The sequence below is a fragment of the Balaenoptera borealis genome, assembly GCF_965194805.1.
Source record: "Balaenoptera borealis genome assembly, chromosome: 1".
NCBI classification, from domain to species: domain Eukaryota; kingdom Metazoa; phylum Chordata; class Mammalia; order Artiodactyla; family Balaenopteridae; genus Balaenoptera; species Balaenoptera borealis.
In genome coordinates this window covers 127,476,437-127,494,836 of record NC_138860.1, presented here as the reverse complement: position 1 = coordinate 127,494,836, position 18,400 = coordinate 127,476,437, and the positions used below count along the sequence as shown (strand labels likewise).

The following is an 18,400-nucleotide window of genomic DNA, read 5'->3' as shown; positions in this document are numbered from 1 at the left end:
GGTGGGGACATTTATGAGATGTACTCAGATTTGTCTTTGTGAGCTCTTTTAGTCTTAAACTCTTAGTGTGGGCCTGGGACAAATAAATATTTTCATTGCATGCTCTATTCAATGTGGTTTCCCAAATAAAAGCCACAGGCATGAATAGTCTCAGTTTAGACAGTATATCGGCAGGGAAGGCTTCCCGGACTTGTAACCCAGGATAGATCTGAGCTGTGTGCTTTGTCGTCATAGCCAGCATCGCATGATAATACTTATTCTGGTTGATTGTCATTTCTTGTCTAAAACTGTCTGCTTTCTCAGCTTGACTCTTGGAGACTGGGGATTTTTTCTCTTTTTCTGTCATTGAATTCCCAGCCTGGCATACAATGGGTCTTCAATAAATATTTGTTGACTAAATAAGTGTATCTATATAAAGATTTTATATTTCTTCTAAAATAAGACTGTTTCTGACTGCTTGGAGTTACTGACAAGGAATAGCTACACATCATAAATGTCAGTTTCTCCAGCCACAATTTGTAGTTCTGTAACAATTTCATTTCTACTTTCTTGTACTAATCAGAGCTCTTAAAACATACTCAAAATTTTAGAGCTAGAATGAAAACTTCAAAATTATCAAAAGGAATTCACGAGTGGTCATGCAATTTGCCCAAAGTCGAGGGTTAGTGGCAGAGCTAGGGCTAAAATGTGGGTCTCTAATGTGAATATCATTACCATAAGGGAAATTCAGTGCCAGTATATTCTAAGCCGTGACTCAACATTATTTGAACAGAATTTATTAAAATGAAGAGCCTAGGCCTATCCAGTTATTGGAAAGAGATAAATATTTAAACATCTTATTATTCTGAAATGAATTTGAGAATATGCCTCTGGGTAGTTAAAAAGAGCTCCCACCAACCACTGACTTAGCAACGGGTACTCTAAAGGCTGCACAAAATGCATGACACTGATGTAATTGGAACAATTTGCAAATCAGAGTGGATTTTGCCTTTAAAAAGTAAACCAAGCCAAAAGAAGTGTCGTGTTTAATTATTTGCAGAAAATGTCATGACTAGACCACTTATTTATCTGAATTACCTTCTCCACAGTGGGGAAGGAAACACCGTTGGGAGACTAAGTTCACCAAGTATCTGGACTGCCATTCTGCAAGTAACCATTGACTCCTCCTAAATTCTGAGATGTGACTCTTACTCTGAGATAGAATTACTTTAGGCAAATAAGAAACCATTTTACCCATGGTAGGGAAAATTAACCTTGATAGTTGTTGTAGCTCAGAATGAAAAGGAAACTTTCTTTATTATATTCTCTTTTAATAGCTAAGGAGGGTCTTTATTGTTCCTGGGAACCTCACAGAGTCTGAGGATACCCTGGCAGACTGAAATGCAGAGTTAAACCATTTTTTAATAAGAAAGCATATTCTGGAAATTAATTGCACATATGGGACCTCTCCACTGACTGAACTGCATTACTGTGTTTCTCATTTACAGATTTGCTTGTGTTCCTTGCATGCCTCCAATGGCTTCCCACTGCCTGGAGGATCAAGTTCAGACTCCATAGGAAGGCTCACAAGGCCCGACAGGGTCTGCATGGCCCAATTCTCCAACCTCACCTCCCACAGCAGCCCGCAGCCCAGGCTGCACACACCCTGGGAACACAGCTTGCTGTTTCACACTTACCTGCTCTTCCTCCCTCTCTCATTTTATCCACCAGGTAGGGGACGAACCATCCAGTAAAATCCAGTGCAAGCATCTCCTTCCTAAAGTTTTCCCAGATACGACCTATATGCAGAGTAAGCCCCGCATTGTCTTATGCCAGCAGTGTATCAGTTAGTCAATCACATATTGGCTGAGTGCCTACTATGTGCTAGACTCAGAGGAGGAAATAAGAGGAAGGACCTAGTTCCTACCCACAGGAAAATCACTGTGGAGGAAGTACATATGACAATGACTGTATCTTTGTAAGTGCTAAAATATTCTCTGTATCCTGTGCAGGCCTCTAATCACAAAGTATTGCGATTATTTGTCTGCATGCTTGTCTCCTCGACTAGGCTGTACCTTCTTGAGACCAGGAACTTATCCATTCTGGTATTTCCAGAACCTAAATCTGTACCTCATACATGTGGAAACTCAACAAATCTTTGTTGAACGTTAGGTGGACAGAATCCTGTTGTAATTATATGTAATAGGAAGAGATTTGAACAAGTCTGGCTAATAGACTTAACATAAGAATGACAGAAATGATAAGTAGGGGCAGAAGGACTTCACATTTGTGGCAGACACATCTTTAGTTTCTGGTTCACCTTTAAATGCAGAGCAGCATTTGCTGATCTTTCCAGAGTGGTTGCCCAGGTGTTGAGAGATGGGAATGCCTGTATTTGAGGACAGTATGGTATCCTGGGAGGCAGCGAGGCACGCCCAAGCTTTTTACTTGTTATGAGCACTTTGGAAAGTCATGTAACTTTTAGGCTAGTCTGTAGAAGGGGCAGTTAAGCTAGATTAATTCGTTCTCTCATTTATCAAATAATATTGTGTTCCGGACCCAGAAGGCAATGATGCACAAGGTGGGATCCCTGACTCTATGAAACTTACATCTAGAAGAGAGGTATGTAAACAGACATAAAATTACAGCACAGATTTGGAAAGAAAGATTTACATGTTATGAAGATTAGCTTTTTTTCCTGAAAGCTTTGAGGAAGTCTTTAAAGGGTGAATTAGAGGAGTGACTTCATCAGGTGTGTGTTTCAACAGATCGCTGTGGCTTTGGCATGGCACAGGTCAGAGCGGTCCTAGATTACAGGAAGAGGGACCAGTTAGCGGAGTGTGGATGTGATCTGAGTGAGTGAGAGGAAAAGAGACCTAAGGTTTCTGCCTGCCTTAAGTTTCTGTGATCACCCACCCCACTGTGTCGGTGCAGACAGGCTGAGTGCATCTTCTCGAGCAGCAGAAGGTTTGTGGTTCAAGATTGCCTCTCAGTATTTAGTGAAAAGAGTTTGAGGATGATCCCAGATGGCACTCCAACTTTGTCTAATTTTGAACCTCACTGTGCATCTTAATACCGCATACTGACTTGAGTAAAACAATGGTGTGATGGTTAAGGCTGAAGCAAGCTGTTCGTGGAGACTCCCTGATGCACACTGGCAACGAATGACAGGAATTAAACCCTCCACCTGCAGCAGAGCCAGTGGGGTATGGAATAAATGTGATGGAGACACTTTATTAGGTAACAGTTCTACTGGGAGAGAATTTATTCTAGAATAACCTTATCAAGGGAGACTTTGTTGCATAATAAATCTCACCAGGTATAGATCTGTTGGAAGTATGGGGTGGAAGGTGGTTTCCTCTCCTTTCATTCCCATAGTTAGAGAGAGAGCAATTAGTGTTCTTTTAAATCACTTAAGTCTGTTCACAGCTTCTAAGAAAAGTAAAGTTTCTGTTTGCCTTGCACCAGAAGGAAAAATTTGTCAAGGGGGTGTCTGGTTCCTAATTCATTCAAAAGCATTTGGTTGGGAGCAAAAAATATATACATCCGAATGAACTCTGGTTTTATGGGGCTCCTAGTTGGAGTTACTTGGCAATGTTGCATCTGCCAGGCTGCCATCAGGGATTTCCAAGTTGTCTCCCATTACCTAAGTAGTATGTGCTTCCATTCTGTAGTGCAAATCATAAAGCTGGATCATTTCATTTTTATTCCTCTTGTTGCAAGTTTTGAACAAAGTGGTGGAAGCGATCACATGCTGCTTGTTTTCTGGAACATGGGAAAGGGAGAGGGGATTATAAGAATCTGTGTGTGTTCCCCATTACCAAAGAAAAAGAAGCTTTACCCTGATGCTCTAGCCATCATGAATCCCCTGAAGAATTATGCCCATCACTCTTACTAACAACTGTGTGTGGTTTTTGGCTCCATTTGAAATGTGATGGAGTTTTTAATACAGAAGTTCAGAAATAAAAGTCAGAGAAAGCTGTCATGAGAGAACAGGGTATCTGGACTGGATGGGCCTGCACTAGTGAAGTATAAAGATGAAATAACTGGACCCAGGACCAAGAATAAGGACCAGAGTGAAAAAATAAGACCAGTTGCTTCTTCCCTGTTAACCAAGGGGCTCTCTTTCTGGCTGTACAGACATGAAATACTGATTGGGTTCTAGAAAGGCAATAAGGGTGGCTTGTCACGGGCTCTGCAGTGGAGTAACAGTTGTTTGACATTATTACGTTTGAGTGTGATTTGTTGTGCTGTGTGACAGCAGGACAGAACATCAATGGACAAGGAATCCATCGAAAATGAGTTCCTCTGACTAGGAATCACAGTGTTGTTTGTTTTATTTTTTCTGAAATGAGCACCATCATGGCCCTCTAAAATGAGCAGGCTCAGGTCCTCAAGGGAGTTATTAATCTCTGCCAAGTGAAGGATCATTCTTAATGGGTCCACAGAGCATCTTGATGGTGTCTCACCCTTTAGAAGGTCTGAAGGATGGAAAGGAGGCAGACCTGTATCTTCCAGGGTACTCTGCCTGTGAACACCAAAACTCAGTACTGTTTCATGAAAACTATGCCTGTAGACCGTATTTGAGAGCGTGGAACGCCTTCTACCTGAGAAAATCTTCTTCTGCATCATCCCCGCAATAGCATGTTGAAAAAGAAATGAGAGAAGAGACATAGAAGACTAGTTTTGAAAAGCAAACTTTACCCCCACCCAGTTGCATATATTCTCATTGTCTTCTCAAAATGGCAAATGGTAAAAAAAGAAAATAACAATTATTCATAAGCTTACCACCCAGACATAATTACTGTTGATAATGTAATGTATTTCTTTACAGATTTTTTTCATACATATCAAATGTATGTATCTGTTACACTTTAATGTACTTCTATCCTGCTTTTAATTCATATATGTTAGGTATTTGGGGTCTATATGTATATAGTGTTACCATATCACGTGATTGGTAGTATAGCGGGGGGCATGAGCTATACAGTTAGATCCTAAAGACTTTTTTTTTTTTTGGCTGCATTGGGCCTTTGTTACAGTGCGCGGGCTTCTCATTGCAGTGGCTTCTCTTGTTGCGGAGCACGGGCTCTAGGCACGCAGGCTTCAGTAGTTGTGGCATGTGGGCTCAGAAGTTGTGGCTCTCCGGCTCTAGAACACAGGCTCAGTAGTTGTGACGCACAGGCCCAGTTGCCCCGCAGCATGTGGTATCTTCCTGGACCAGGGCTCAAACCTGTGTCCCCTGCATTGGCAGGTGGATTCTTAACCGCTGCACCACCAGGGAAATCCCCAAATGACATCTTTTTTAATAGCTTAAAACCCAAATATATTCCAGTTAGAGTTGGGATAATTAGTAAATATGTCTTGATATTGGTACTAAGTTCTCCACTTATTAATCCTGAAGATGTGTACATCCCTTATTAGCATAAACCTTTTTTTTTTCCTTTGGCGGTGGTGTGCGGTTTGTGGGATCTTAGTTCCCCGACTCCCTGACCAGGGATTCGAACCCGCACCCTCAACAGTGAAAGTTCGGAGTCCTAATCACTGGACCACCAGGGAATTCCCTAAACACTCTTCTCTTTCCTCGTTGTTTACAACTCTCCAGCACTTTTTAGTGGTGGCGATGCTTCCATCCCTACCTTTCATCCTCTGCCTGTTTGCTTAGTTACAGAAAGTGTTCCAGGATTTTTCAGTTTTAAGAATCAGTCGCAACAGTCCCTTAATCCTTCTGATCACTTTTCTCTAAATTCCCTCCAACCCATCAGTAGCTATTTTGGGAACGTAGCTGGTGGCAAACTCATACGGGCTTCCGGGACTCAGAGATGAGTGACATCTTCCTGGTCAGTGGGTGGTCCGTTTCCAGATGTATGCCTCATGTTAGCCTTTATTTTCTGGGCTTCCACTTACGATTTAATTCCCTGTCCATATATATTACAGATCTAATTGCTTGTCCGTATACAATACAGGTTTACTTTGATATAACTGTCTTTCCTAAAAAGAAATTTTGCAGCACGAATAATTGTATCATCTTCTTAATCAGCAAACTTTTCTGTATTTCTTTCTTATCTTCTAGTTTTCTAAAATATTTCAATTCCTTTATCTTATTTTAACCCAAATTGTTGAATCTGTGACTGTTCTTCTTGACTTTTTTTTTTTGGTACTCAATGATGTCTCTGAGCTACTCTTTTTTTACATTTTTCAAATGTGCGCTAAGTGTTATTTCTCGACTTTGGCAGAATTTCAGAGCTGCTCATTATTCTTCCAGTCCATGGGTAGAAGAATTCTGTCATTAAAGACATCAGGGCCTGCTTCTCCCATGACAGCCAACTGGCAGGGGGTGTATTTTATACATCTTGGTTTGGTGGCTTCCAAGAAAAGGGATGAATCGGAGAACAGGAGATCTTTGCCAATAAGCTCTTGATGAAATCAGTCTTGTTTTGGTGCCTGAACTCCCTCCTTTATCCTCTAGATTGAAGCATCACTGAATCCTTCTGATCCACTTTTGTTGCTGTTGTTGTTGTCTACAAGAAACCCACTTTATTTTTTTTTAATTAAAAAAAAATTTTTTTTTCAATTTATTTATTTATGGCTGTGTTGGGTCTTCGTTTCTGTGCAAGGGCTTTCTCCAGTTGCGGCAAGTGGGGGCCACTCTTCATCACGGTGCGCGGACCTCTCACTATCGTGGCCTCTCTTGTTGCGGAGCACAGGCTCCAGACGCGCAGGCTCAGTAGTTGTGGCTCACGGGCCTAGTTGCTCCGCGGCATGTGGGATCTTCCCAGACCAGGGCTTGAACCCGTGTCCCCTGCATTGGCGGGCAGACTCTCAACCGCTGTGCCACCAGGGAAGCCCCCACTTTATTTTTTTAATTGAAGTATAGCTGTTGTACAATATTATATATTGCAGGTGTACACTATAGTGATTCGCAATTTTTGAAGGTTATACTCAATTTATAGGTATTTTAAAATGTTAGCTATATTCTCCATGTTGTACAATATATCCTTGTAGCTTACTTTATACCTAATAGTTTGTATCTCTTACTCCCTACCTCTTTATTGCCCTGTCCCTCCCCCGCTTCCCGCTTCCCAGTGGTAACCACTAGTTTGTTCTCTATATCTGTCTGATCCACCCTTATAAATGTTTTTATTGTGGTGATGCATGTGTAACATAAAATTTGACATTTTAACCAGTTTAAGTGTACAATTCAGTGGCATTTTAATTACATTTTAATTAATTCACTGTGTTGTCAATCATCACCACTATTTCCAAAAATTTTTCATCACCCCAAACAGAGACTCAGTAACCATTAAGTAATAACTCCCTATTCTCCTCTCCCTCCAGCCCCTGGTAATCTCCATTCTACTTTCTTTCTGTCTCTATGAATTTGCTTGTTTTACGCATTTCATAAAGTGGAGTCATTCAGTATTTGTCATTTTATGTCTGACATTTCACTTAGCGTAATCTTTTCATCCATGTTGTAGCATGTATCAGAACTTTGTTCCTTTACACAGCTGAATAATATTCCATTTTATGGATAAGCCATATTTTGTTTATCCACTCATCTTTTGATTGACACTTGGGTTGTTTCCACTTTTGGCCATTGGGAATAATGCAGCAATGAACATTGGTGTTCTTCTTGATTTTTTGAAGTACCTCCTTCCTTTTTCCCTCCTCTCCCATCCCCATGACAGCACCTGAGTCTCTAACTCCTATCACCTCACACCTGGAAGGCCACTCTACCCCTAGCTGTTTCCCACCTCCATGCAAAAAAATAAAAATAAAAGTAAAAAAATAAAGACAAGAAGAAGTCATTAATTGCACTAGTTACATTTGTCTAAAGATCATGTAAACATCTTGAAAAATAGAAAGGGGAAATGTTCCCATAATCCTACCACTTTAGTGTAAGTAATGGTATAAATTTGGTTTATTTCTGACAATCTTCTGCATTGCAGTCTTCATTTTTTAAACTTAAATGTGAACATGTTATGTGTTTTTTCAAAAATTGTGTATGATTTAAAGTCTGTTTTGTTTCCATTTTGCTGATAGCCATTAAGATTTCTTTTGGTTAATGTTTGCCTTTTATATCCATCCTATAACTTTTAGTCTTTTGTATGCTTATGTTTTATATATGGCCAGACCTGTCGCTAATATTTGCAGGGCCTGAGGCAAGAGTACAAATGGAGGCCCACATACATCCTAATTGCTTTAATCAGTAATTATGTTTTCATTTAGGAAAGATTTTCAAGTTTCAGAGATTTCATGTGACCTACCACAGTTACAGATTTGATCAGAATAATTATCTTGTACATTTTATTTTTTGATCAATAATTAAATCTTCATTAAGGGAAAAGGTTGTAATATCATACTTGATAATTTTATGTGGGTAATGCTTGACAAAAGTCAGTCTACTTGCATTATCTCCAATTTCTTATAATGTAAGTAGACTACTTCTTTGAAGATTTTATTTTTTCAGTTTTTTCCCCCTGAGGCTCTTTTTCATATGTTCTATTTTATCTCAATCTAAAATTCTTCTCATTCTACCCCCTTCCCCTTACACACACTGAAGCAGTGACAAGCTCCACCCTAGCAACAGTACAATTCATAAATCTTCATAGCATTTGAACACAGTGGCCTTTTGTTTCAAGGGCAGAGGGCAAGAAATATGGAGAAGCACTCTTTCTGGGGCCTGAATGGTGTTCGATATGAGTGGTTGTTTACGATTATGGATAATACTGTAACAATGAGAGAGGTGCCCGTGTGGTCTTTGATATAATTGTGCACTGTTTATGATTTTCTGTGCCCTTTAAGCCGTGCTTCTCACACATAAATGTGTGTATGAATCACCTGAAGATCTTATTAAAATGCAGAATTTGAATCTTTAGATCTGAGTCAGGGCCTGAGAATCTGAATTTCTAACAAGCACTCCATGCAGCTACTGGTCCAAGAACCACATTTTGAGTAGCGTAGGGCCCAGATCAGAGGTCCTTCTCATCTCATTTTAAGAATAATACTGTGTATATCCTGTATGAATAGCATATAGCAGGAATTAATTTTTAATCTAAATTTATAATCATTGTCTTTTAAGAGTTTAGTTCATTTACATTTATTGTGATTTTTGCTATACATTATTGATATATTGAAAGGTTTTTAAAAATCTCATTTAAACATTGGCTTTGTATTTATCTCTTTTTCTATGCTTTTTTTTTTTCTTCTCTTTTTCCCTCTTCCCTGGGTTGGTGGAGTTTTGTGTGTGGGAGGGAAAGGAGATTGTCATTCTTATTCCATTTTTTAACCTACACTGGCTTGGAAGTTATACTCTTGATTTCTATTCTTTTATTAATGTTATTCTTGAAATTTTAACATGCATACTTACCAAAGTCATAAGATAATTAATATCTTTATCCTCCTTCCAGAAAATTCAAGGACCTTAGAACACTAACTCTGGTCAACCCAAACAGTAATTTTACATGCTGCTATTGTATTGAAGTATTTTATTTCTCTTTTTTTAAGCCTAACAAATTGGATATTAGCATTATTATTGTCATTATTTCAGATAGTCAATGTTTATTTAGATTTACCTGCATATTACCAATTTTTTTACTCATCATTTCTTCTTTCAACTTAGATTTCCATTATCCTTCTTCCTGAAATAAATTTTTTAGAAGTTCTGCTGATGAAGTTCTATTGGTAGTAAACACAGTTTTAGTTTTTCTGAAAATATCTTTGTTCACATTCTGGAAAGAGAATACAATTCAAAATCACTAGTTATTTTCTCTCTCAGTATTTTGAAGGGCTAATTCCTGTGTTTTCTCCCTCTCATTGTTGATATTGAGCTGTTTGCCATCAGGCTAGCTGTCATTACTTTTTAGGTAATCTAAACCATTATCTCTTTAAATATTGTGTCTCTCCTTCACTCTATCTCTTTGTAATGTTTTGTTTATTTGTCTATACTGCATTATGGGTGATTTTTTCTGATTTTTCAGTTTGTTAATTTTCTATTCAGCTATGTCTAATCTGTTATTTAACTCATTCACCAAGTGTTTTCTCCCCAAGTATTTCATTTAAATCATCATTTCTAGATTTTTTTCCCCACATTGTCCTGGTCTTTTTTCATAGTGTCTTCTTACTTACATACATGTTATTTCCACATCTGATAACTCCAATATTTTAAATCTTTGGAAGTCTAAATATGTTTTTTGGTTTTGTGCTGATTTTATTCAAGGAAACATTTATTTATGTGTTTTGTCTGTGCTTGTGTGGATGTGTATATTTATTGTGACTCCATGTTCATCTGGATTATATCTGTGGAAATTGTTAGTGACCTATGTTGAAAGTGCATTCCTCCAAAGAAAGCTTTCATTTGCTTCTGTCAAGCTCCTGGGGGCCATAACAACTACGAAATGCCACTTTCAAATAAGCCTGACCTTCTGCACGCATGCCAGTGGTGTGAATGTAAACTGCAAATCTATGTGCTTTTTATGAATTCTCAAGGAAGATTGTTTACCCCCTTTACCCAGATTCAAGGACAGAACAGGCAGGTTTTCTTATACTTTCCCTGTGCTGGGTATATTTTCTTTTTCTAGTTCACTCTTTCTTTGAAGGTTATGGAATGACAGGGTTCCCCTTCCTTGCTCAAGCTCAAGGCTCTGCCTCCTGTCCCTCCACGTGGCTGCTGAAATTTAAGGCTCTAAGTGAAAGGATCAGCAGTTACCCTTAGAGCAGCAGCTGTCTTCAGTGCCCACTCCTCAGGCTTGATTTGTACTCTGGCTTCATTGTCAAACTCTGGGCACTTCCTTACTTGCTTGTTAACTTAATAAAAAAGATTTTAAAACATTTTATTCAGCTTTTTCAGGAATTTTATTATCTGAGTGCTTGTATCAGTGGCAAATTTTTAAATATTATTTTTTAAAATAAATATATGGTTATTGTGGTTAATTTAGAAATACAGAAAAGTAGAAGAATAAAATAAAAATCTCCAGGAATTTTTTAAACTAGAGATGGCATAACCATTAAAAAATTTTGGAATGTTTTCTTAAGGTCTTTTTTCTATGTACATTATTTTTACATAGATGAGTTGACACCATATGTATCAATTTAAGCATAATTAAAAGATATTCACAAGTGGGAAAGTGGAGGATTATATAGCAAGGTTGGCAGCAAATAATATCAAGTCTTTCCAGTAAAATTCTCTATTATGCAGACTTCTATTTGTAGAAGGTGGAAATATTTTTTGTTTAATCATTCTTTTAGCACAGTGTCCCAACCATATAAAAAAAAATTTTAGAAGTGTTGAAATAGAACAGTATCAATATTTAATTTAGATGGTCATCAAACATGGCAAGAGATTTCACCTAAGGCATAGACTTAAAAATAATAATAAAAGGTCTAGTCCTGTGACTGGGATAAAAATCTTAAGTGGAATAACTGAGGAAGCCCCCAAACCGAAGAACCCATGAGAAAACATAATCCATAATTGGATTTCTAACTTTCAATTTAAAGCAGATAAGGGAAGACTCCCCTGTCATTTTTGCCCCAACTTTCTTCTTATTGTATTGATTTGTCTTTATCTCATTTGGTTGGAATATACATATAAATCACTTTTTCAATTATAATAGGTGAATCGAATTCCTGATTCCTTGCCTAGCTGACATTCTTAGATGCTTTCAATTTGACTGATAAAAGATTCTTGGGTGACAAAATTTTTATTTCTAATCTCTCAGCTAGGTGCATTAGGGGATGCAATAGAACTCTAATTTGGAGCTCCCAATATATTTAGAAAAAAACAGACAATAAAGCAACTATTCAATAAATGTTTCTCAATCTGATTTGATTTTTAATAACAGCTTTATTCATATATAATCCATCCTTTTAAAGTCTGCAATGCATTGGTTTTTAGCATATTTACACGCTTGTGCCATCATCACCATGATCTAATTTTAGAACATTTTCATCACCCCTAAAAGAAACCCCATACTCATTAGCAGTTACTTCTCATTCTCCTCTGTCCCCATTCCCTAGTTAAAACTAATCTACTTTCTATTTCTATGGGCTACCTATTCTGGACATTTCATATATTTCATATAAATGAAATCATTCAACACTTGGCCCTTTGTGACTGGCTTCTTTTTTTTTTACTTTTTTACTTATATATTTATTTTATACAGCAGGCTCTTATTAGTTATCCATTTTAGACATACTAGTGTATATATGTCAATCCCAATCTCCCAATTCATCCCACCACCATCACCCCCACCACTTTCCCCCCTTGGTGTCCATACGTTTGTTCTCTACATCTGTGTCTCAATTTCTGCCCTGCAAACTGGTTCATCTGTACCATTTTTCTAGGTTCCACATATATGCATTAATATACAATATTTGTTTTTCTCTTTCTGACTTACTTCACTTTGTATGAAAGTCTCTAGATCCGTCTATGTGACTACAAATGACCCAATTTCGTTCCTTTTTATGGCTGAGTAATATTCCATTGTATATATGTACCACATCTTCTTTATCCATTTGTCTGTCAATGGGCATTTAGGTTGCTTCCATGACCTGACTATTGTAAATAGTGCTGCAATGAACATTGGGGTGCATGTGTCTTTTTGAATTATGGTTTTCTCTGGGTATATGCCCAGTAGTGGGATTGCTGGGTCATATGGTAATTCTATTTTTAGTGTTTTTTTTGTTTTTTGTTTTTTTATAAGTTTGATGATGAGTTCTTTTATTTATTTATTTATTTATTTATTTATTTTTATGGCTGTGTTGGGTCTTCGTTTCTGTGCAAGGGCTTTCTCTAGTTGTGGCAAGTGGGGGCCACTCTTCATCGTGGTGCATGGGCCTCTCACTATCGTGGCCTCTCTTGTTGTGGAGCACAGGCTCCAGACACGCAGACTCAGTAATTGTGGCTCACGGGCCCAGCTGCTCCGCGGCACGTGGGATCTTCCCAGACCAGGGCTCGAACCCGTGTCTCTTGCATTGGCAGGCAGACTCTCAACCACTGTGCCACCAGGGAAGCCCCTATTTTTAGTTTTTTAAGGAACCTCCATACTGTTCTGCATGGTGGCTGTATCAATTTACATTCCCACCAACAGTGCAAGAGGGTCCCCATTTCTTCACACCCTCTCCAGCATTTGTTGTTTATAGATTTTCTGATGATGCCCATTCTGACTGGTGTGAGGTGATACCTTATTGTAGTTTTGATTTGCATTTCTCTAATAATTAGTGATGTTGAGCAGCTTTTCATGTGCTTCTTGGCCATCTGTATGTCTTCTTTGGAGAAATGTCTATTTAAGTCTTCTGCCTATTTTTTGGTTGGGTTGTTTGTTTTTTTAATATTGAGCTGCATGAGCTGTTTATATATTTTGGAGATTAATCCTTTGTCTGTTGCTTTGTTTGCAAATATTTTCTCCCATTCTGAGGGTTGTCATTTCATCTTGTTTGTCATTTCCTTTGCTTTGCAAAAGCTTTGAAGTTTCATTAAGTTCCATTTGTTTATTTTTGTTTTTATTTCCATTACTCTAGGGGGTGGATCAAAAAAGATCTTGCTGTGATGTATGTCAAAGAGTGTTCTTCCTATATTTTCCTCTAAGAGTTTTATGGTGTCCGGTCTTGCATTTAGGTCTGTAATCCATTTTGAGTTTATTTCTGTGTATGGTGTTAGGGAGTGTTCTAATTTCATTCTTTTACATGTAGCTGTCCAGTTTTCCCAGCACCACTTATTGAAGAGACTGTCTTTTCTCCATTGTATATCCTTGCCTGCTTTGTCGTAGATTAGTTGACCATAGGTGTGTGGGTTTATCTCTGGGCTTTCTATCCTGTTCCATTGATCTATATTTCTGTTTTTGTGCCAGTACCATTCTCATACTGTCTTGATTACTGTAGCTTTGTAGTATAGTCTGAAGTCAGGGAGCCTGATTCCTCCAGCTCCGTTTTTTGTTCTCAAGATTGCTTTTGTTATTCGGGGTCTTTTGTGTTTCCATACAAATTGTGAAATTTTTTGTCCTAGTTCTGTGTAAAATGCCAGTGGTAGTTTGATAGGGATTGCATTGAATCTGTAGATTGCTTTGGGTAGTAGAGTCATTTTCACAATGTTGATTCTTCCAATCCAAGAACATGGTATATCTCTCCATCTATTTGTATCATCTTTAATTTCTTTCATCAGTGTCTTATAATTTTCTGCATACAGGTCTTTTGTCTCCTTAGGTAGGTTTATTCTTAGATATTTTATTCTTTTTGTTGCAGTGGTAAATGGGAGTGTTTTCTTAATTTCACTTTCAGATTTTTCGTCATTAGTGTATAGGGATGCAAGAGATTTCTGTGCATTAATTTTGTATCCTGCTACTTTACCAAATTCATTGATTAGCTCTAGGAGTTTTCTGGTAGCATCTTTAGGATTCTCTATGTATAGTATCAGGTCATCTGCAAAGCAGTGACAGCTTTACTTCTTCTTTTCCGATTTGGATTCCTTTTATTTCTTTGTCTTCTCTGATTGCTGTGGCTAACACTTCCAAAACTATGTTGAATAATAGTGGTGAGAGTGGGCAACCTTGTCTTGTTCCTGATCTTAGTGGAAATGGTTTCAGTTTTTCACCATTGAGGACGATGTAGGCTGTGGGTTTGTCATATATGGCCTTTATTATGTTGAGGAAAGTTCCCTCTGTGCCTACTTTCTGCAGGGCTTTTATCATAAATGGGTGTTGAATTTTGTCGAAAGCTTTCTCTGCATCTATTGAGATGATGATATGGTTTTTCTCCTTCAATTTGTTAATATGGTGTATCACGTTGATTGATTTGCATATATTGAAGAATCCTTGCATTCCTGGAATAAACCCCAGTTGATCATGGTGTATGATCCTTTAAATGTGCTGTTGCATTCTGTTTGCTTGTATTTTGTTGAGGATTTTTGCATCTATGTTCATCAGTGATATTGGCCTGTAGTTTTCTTTCTTTGTGACATCTTTGTCTGGTTTTGGTATCAGGGTGATGGTGGCCTCGTAGAATGAGTTGGGGAGTGTTCCTCCCTCTGCAATATTTTGGAAGAGTTTGAGAAGGATAGGTGTTAGCTCTTCTCTAAATGTTTGATAGAATTCGCCTGTGAAGCCATCTGGTCCTGGGCTTTTGTTTGTTGGAAGATTTTTAATCACAGTTTCAATTTCAGTGCTTGTGATTGGTCTGTTCATATTTTTTCCTGGTTCAGTCTCGGCACGTTGTGCATTTCTAAGAATTTGTCCATTTCTTCCAGGTTGTTCATTTTATTGGCATAGAGTTGCTTGTAGTAATCTCTCATGATCATTTGTATTTCTGCAGTGTCAGTTGTTATTTCTCCTTTTTCATTTCTAATTCTATTGATTTGAGTCTTCTCCCTTTTTCTCTTGATGAGTCTGGCTAATGGTTTATCAATTTTGTTTATCTTCTCAAAGAACCAGCTTTTAGTTTTATTGATCTTTGCTATTGTTTCATTTCTTTTTCATTTATTTCTGATCTGGTCTTTATGATTTCTTTCCTTCTGCTGGCTTTGGGGTTTTTTTGTTCTTCTTTCTCTAATTGCTTTAGGTGCAAGGTTAGGTTGTTTTTTCGAGATGTCTCCTGTTTCTTGAGGTAGGCGTGTATTGCTATAAACTTCCCCCTTAGAACTGCTTTTGCTGCATCCCATAGGTTTTGGGTCGTCATGTCTCCATTGTCATTTGTTTCTAGGTATTTTTTGATTTCCCCTTTGATTTCTTCAGTGATCACTTCGTTATTAAGTAGTGTATTGTGTAGCCTCCATGTGTTTGTATTTTTTACACATCTTTTCCTGTAATTGATATCTAGTCTCATAGCATTGTGGTCAGAAAAGATACTTGATACGATTTCAATTTTCTTAAATTTACCAAGGCTTGATTTGTGACCCAAGATATGATCTATCCTGGAGAATGTTCCATGCGCACTTGAGAAAAATGTGTATTCTGTTGTTTTTGGGTAGAATGTCCTATAAATATCAATTAAGTCCATCTTGTTTAATATATCATTTAAAGCTTGTGTTTCCTTATTTATTTTCATTTTGGATGATCTGTCTATTGGTGAAAGTGGGGTGTTAAAGTCCCCTACTATGATTGTGTTGCTGTCGATTTCCCCTTTTATGGCTGTTAGTATTTGACTTACGTATTGAGGTGCTCCTATGTTGGGTGCATAAATATTTACAATTGTTATATCTTCTTCTTGAATCTGTCCCTTGATCATTATGTAGTGTCCTTCTTTGTGTCTTGTGATAGTCTTTATTTTAAAGTCTATTTTGTCTGATATGAGAATTGCTACTCCAGCTTTCTTTTGATTTCCATTTGCATGGAATATCTTTTTCCAGCCCCTCACTTTCAGTCTGTATGTGTCCCTAGGTCTGAAGTGGGTCTCTTGTAGACAGCATATATATGAGTCTTGTTTTTGTATCCATTCAGCCAGTCTGTGTCTTTTGGTGGGAGCATTTAGTCCATTTACATTTAAGGCAATTATCAATATGTATGTTCCTATTCCCATTTTCTTAAATGTTTTGGGTTTGTTATTGTAGGTGTTTTCCTTCTCTTGTGTTTCTTGCCTAGAGAAGTTCCTTTAGCATTTGTTGTAAAGCTGGTTTGGTGGTGCTGAACTCTCTCAGCTTTTGCTTGTCTGTAAAGGTTTTAATTTCTCCATCAAATCTGAATGAGATCCTTGCTGGGTAGAGTAATCTTGGTTGTAGGTTTTTCTCCTTCATCACTTTAAATATGTTCTGCCACTCCCTTCTGGTTTGCAGAGTTTCTGCTGAAAGATCCTCTGTTAACCGTATGGGGATTCCCTTGTGTGTTATTTGTTGTTTTTCCCTTGCTGCTTTTAATATGTTTTCTTTATATTTAATTTTTGATAGTTTGATTAATATGTGTCTTTGCATGTTTCTCCTTGGATTTATCCTGTATGGGACTCTCTGTGCTTCCAGGACTTGATTAACTATTTCCTTTCCCATATTAGGGAAGTTTTCAACTATAATCTCTTCAAATATTTTCTCAGTCCCTTTCTTTTTCTCTTCTTCTTCTGGGACCCCTATAATTCGAATGTTGGTGCATTTAATGTTGTCCCAGAGGTCTCTGAGACTGTCCGCAGTTCTTTTCATTCTTTTTTCTTTATTCTGCTCTGCAGTAGTTATTGCCACCATTTTATCTTCCAGGTCACTTATCCGTTTTTCTGCCTCAGTTATTCTGCTATTGCTCCCTTCTAGAGTATTTTTAATTTCATTTATTGTGTTTTTCATCATTGCTTGGTTCCTCTCTAGTTCTTCTAGGTCCTTGTTAAATGTTTCTTGCATTTTGTCTATTCTATTTCCAAGATTTTGGATCATCTTTACTATCATTACTCTGAATTCTTTTTCAGGTAGACTGCCTATTTCCTCTTCATTTGTTAGGTCTGGTGTGTTTTTACCTTGCTCCTTCATCTGCTGTGTGTTTTTCTGTCTTCTCATTTTGCTTATCTTACTGTGTTTGGGGGTCTCCTTTTTGCAGGCTGCAGGTTCATAGTTCCTGTTGTTTTTGGTGTCTGTCCCCAGTGGCTAAGGTTGGTTCAGTGGGTTGTGTAGGCTTCCTGGTGGAGGGGACTAGTGCCTGTGTTCTAGTGGATGATGCTGGATCTTGTCTTTCTGGTGGGCAGGTCTGCATCTGGTGGTGTGTTTTGGGGTGTCTGTGGCCTTATTATGATTTTCGGCAGCCTCTCTGCTAATGGCTGGGTTTGTATTCCTGTCTTGGTAGTTGTTTGGCATAGGGTGTCTAGCACTGTAGCTTGCTGGTCATTGGGTGAAGCTGGGTCTTGAAGTTGAGATGGAGATCTCTGGGAGATTTTCATCATTTGGTATTACGTGGAGCTGGGAGGTCTCTTGTGGACCAGTGTCCTGAAGTTGGGTCTCCCACCTCAGAGGCACAGCTCTCATGCCTGGCTGGAGCACCAAGAGCCTTTCATCCACACGGCTCAGAAATTTTCTTCCTATAAATTGTGTCTTTGAGTTTCTTCATAAATCACTGTAGAGCTCTTTAGACTTTCATTTGCAAGGGGCTCGATTTTGGAGGCTGAGAAGTCTCTCTGCAAGCTGGAAGTCCAGGAAAGCCCGTGGTGTGGTTCCAGTCCAAGACCCAAGTCTGAAGGCCTGAAGAAACAGGCCGCAAGCAAGCTCCCAGGGCAAAGAGGCGGGTATTGGTTACCATGACAACAGCGCGTGCCTAGACATTTTCCACTCACACGTCGCTGGGGAAGAGAAAAGCCTAGGCTGCGTGTTGCGTCATCACTACGCGCTCATTAGGCTTCTCCGTTCCGTTTTAGAAGGTCGAGGCCTGGCTACCGTCGCTCCACGGCAGGAATTATCTTCACTTTTCAACCTTTGTTACGGTGCACCGAGGCTGCAAGACCGTAAGTACTAAGGGAAGAGTGATAGCGA

General features: G+C 38.4%; 1 protein-coding gene across 4 annotated transcripts in view; it reads left to right on the top strand.

Annotated features, from left to right (window-relative positions):
- Nucleotides 1-18,400, top strand: part of ST6GALNAC5 (ST6 N-acetylgalactosaminide alpha-2,6-sialyltransferase 5) — a 171,564-nt gene that overhangs the window by 16,956 nt on the left and 136,208 nt on the right. For 3 of the 4 annotated variants that reach the window (XR_014234509.1, XM_082355792.1, XM_082355794.1), the window contains exon 3: nucleotides 18,286-18,372. The exons of the other annotated variant lie outside the window; for it this stretch is intronic. Coding sequence is in view for 2 of the 3 variants with exons in the window: in XM_082355792.1 (XP_082211918.1) it covers nucleotides 18,286-18,372 (87 nt within the window). In the remaining variant the exon portion in view is untranslated. The remainder of the gene's footprint in view (nucleotides 1-18,285; nucleotides 18,373-18,400) is intronic. 4 annotated transcript variants of the gene reach the window in all.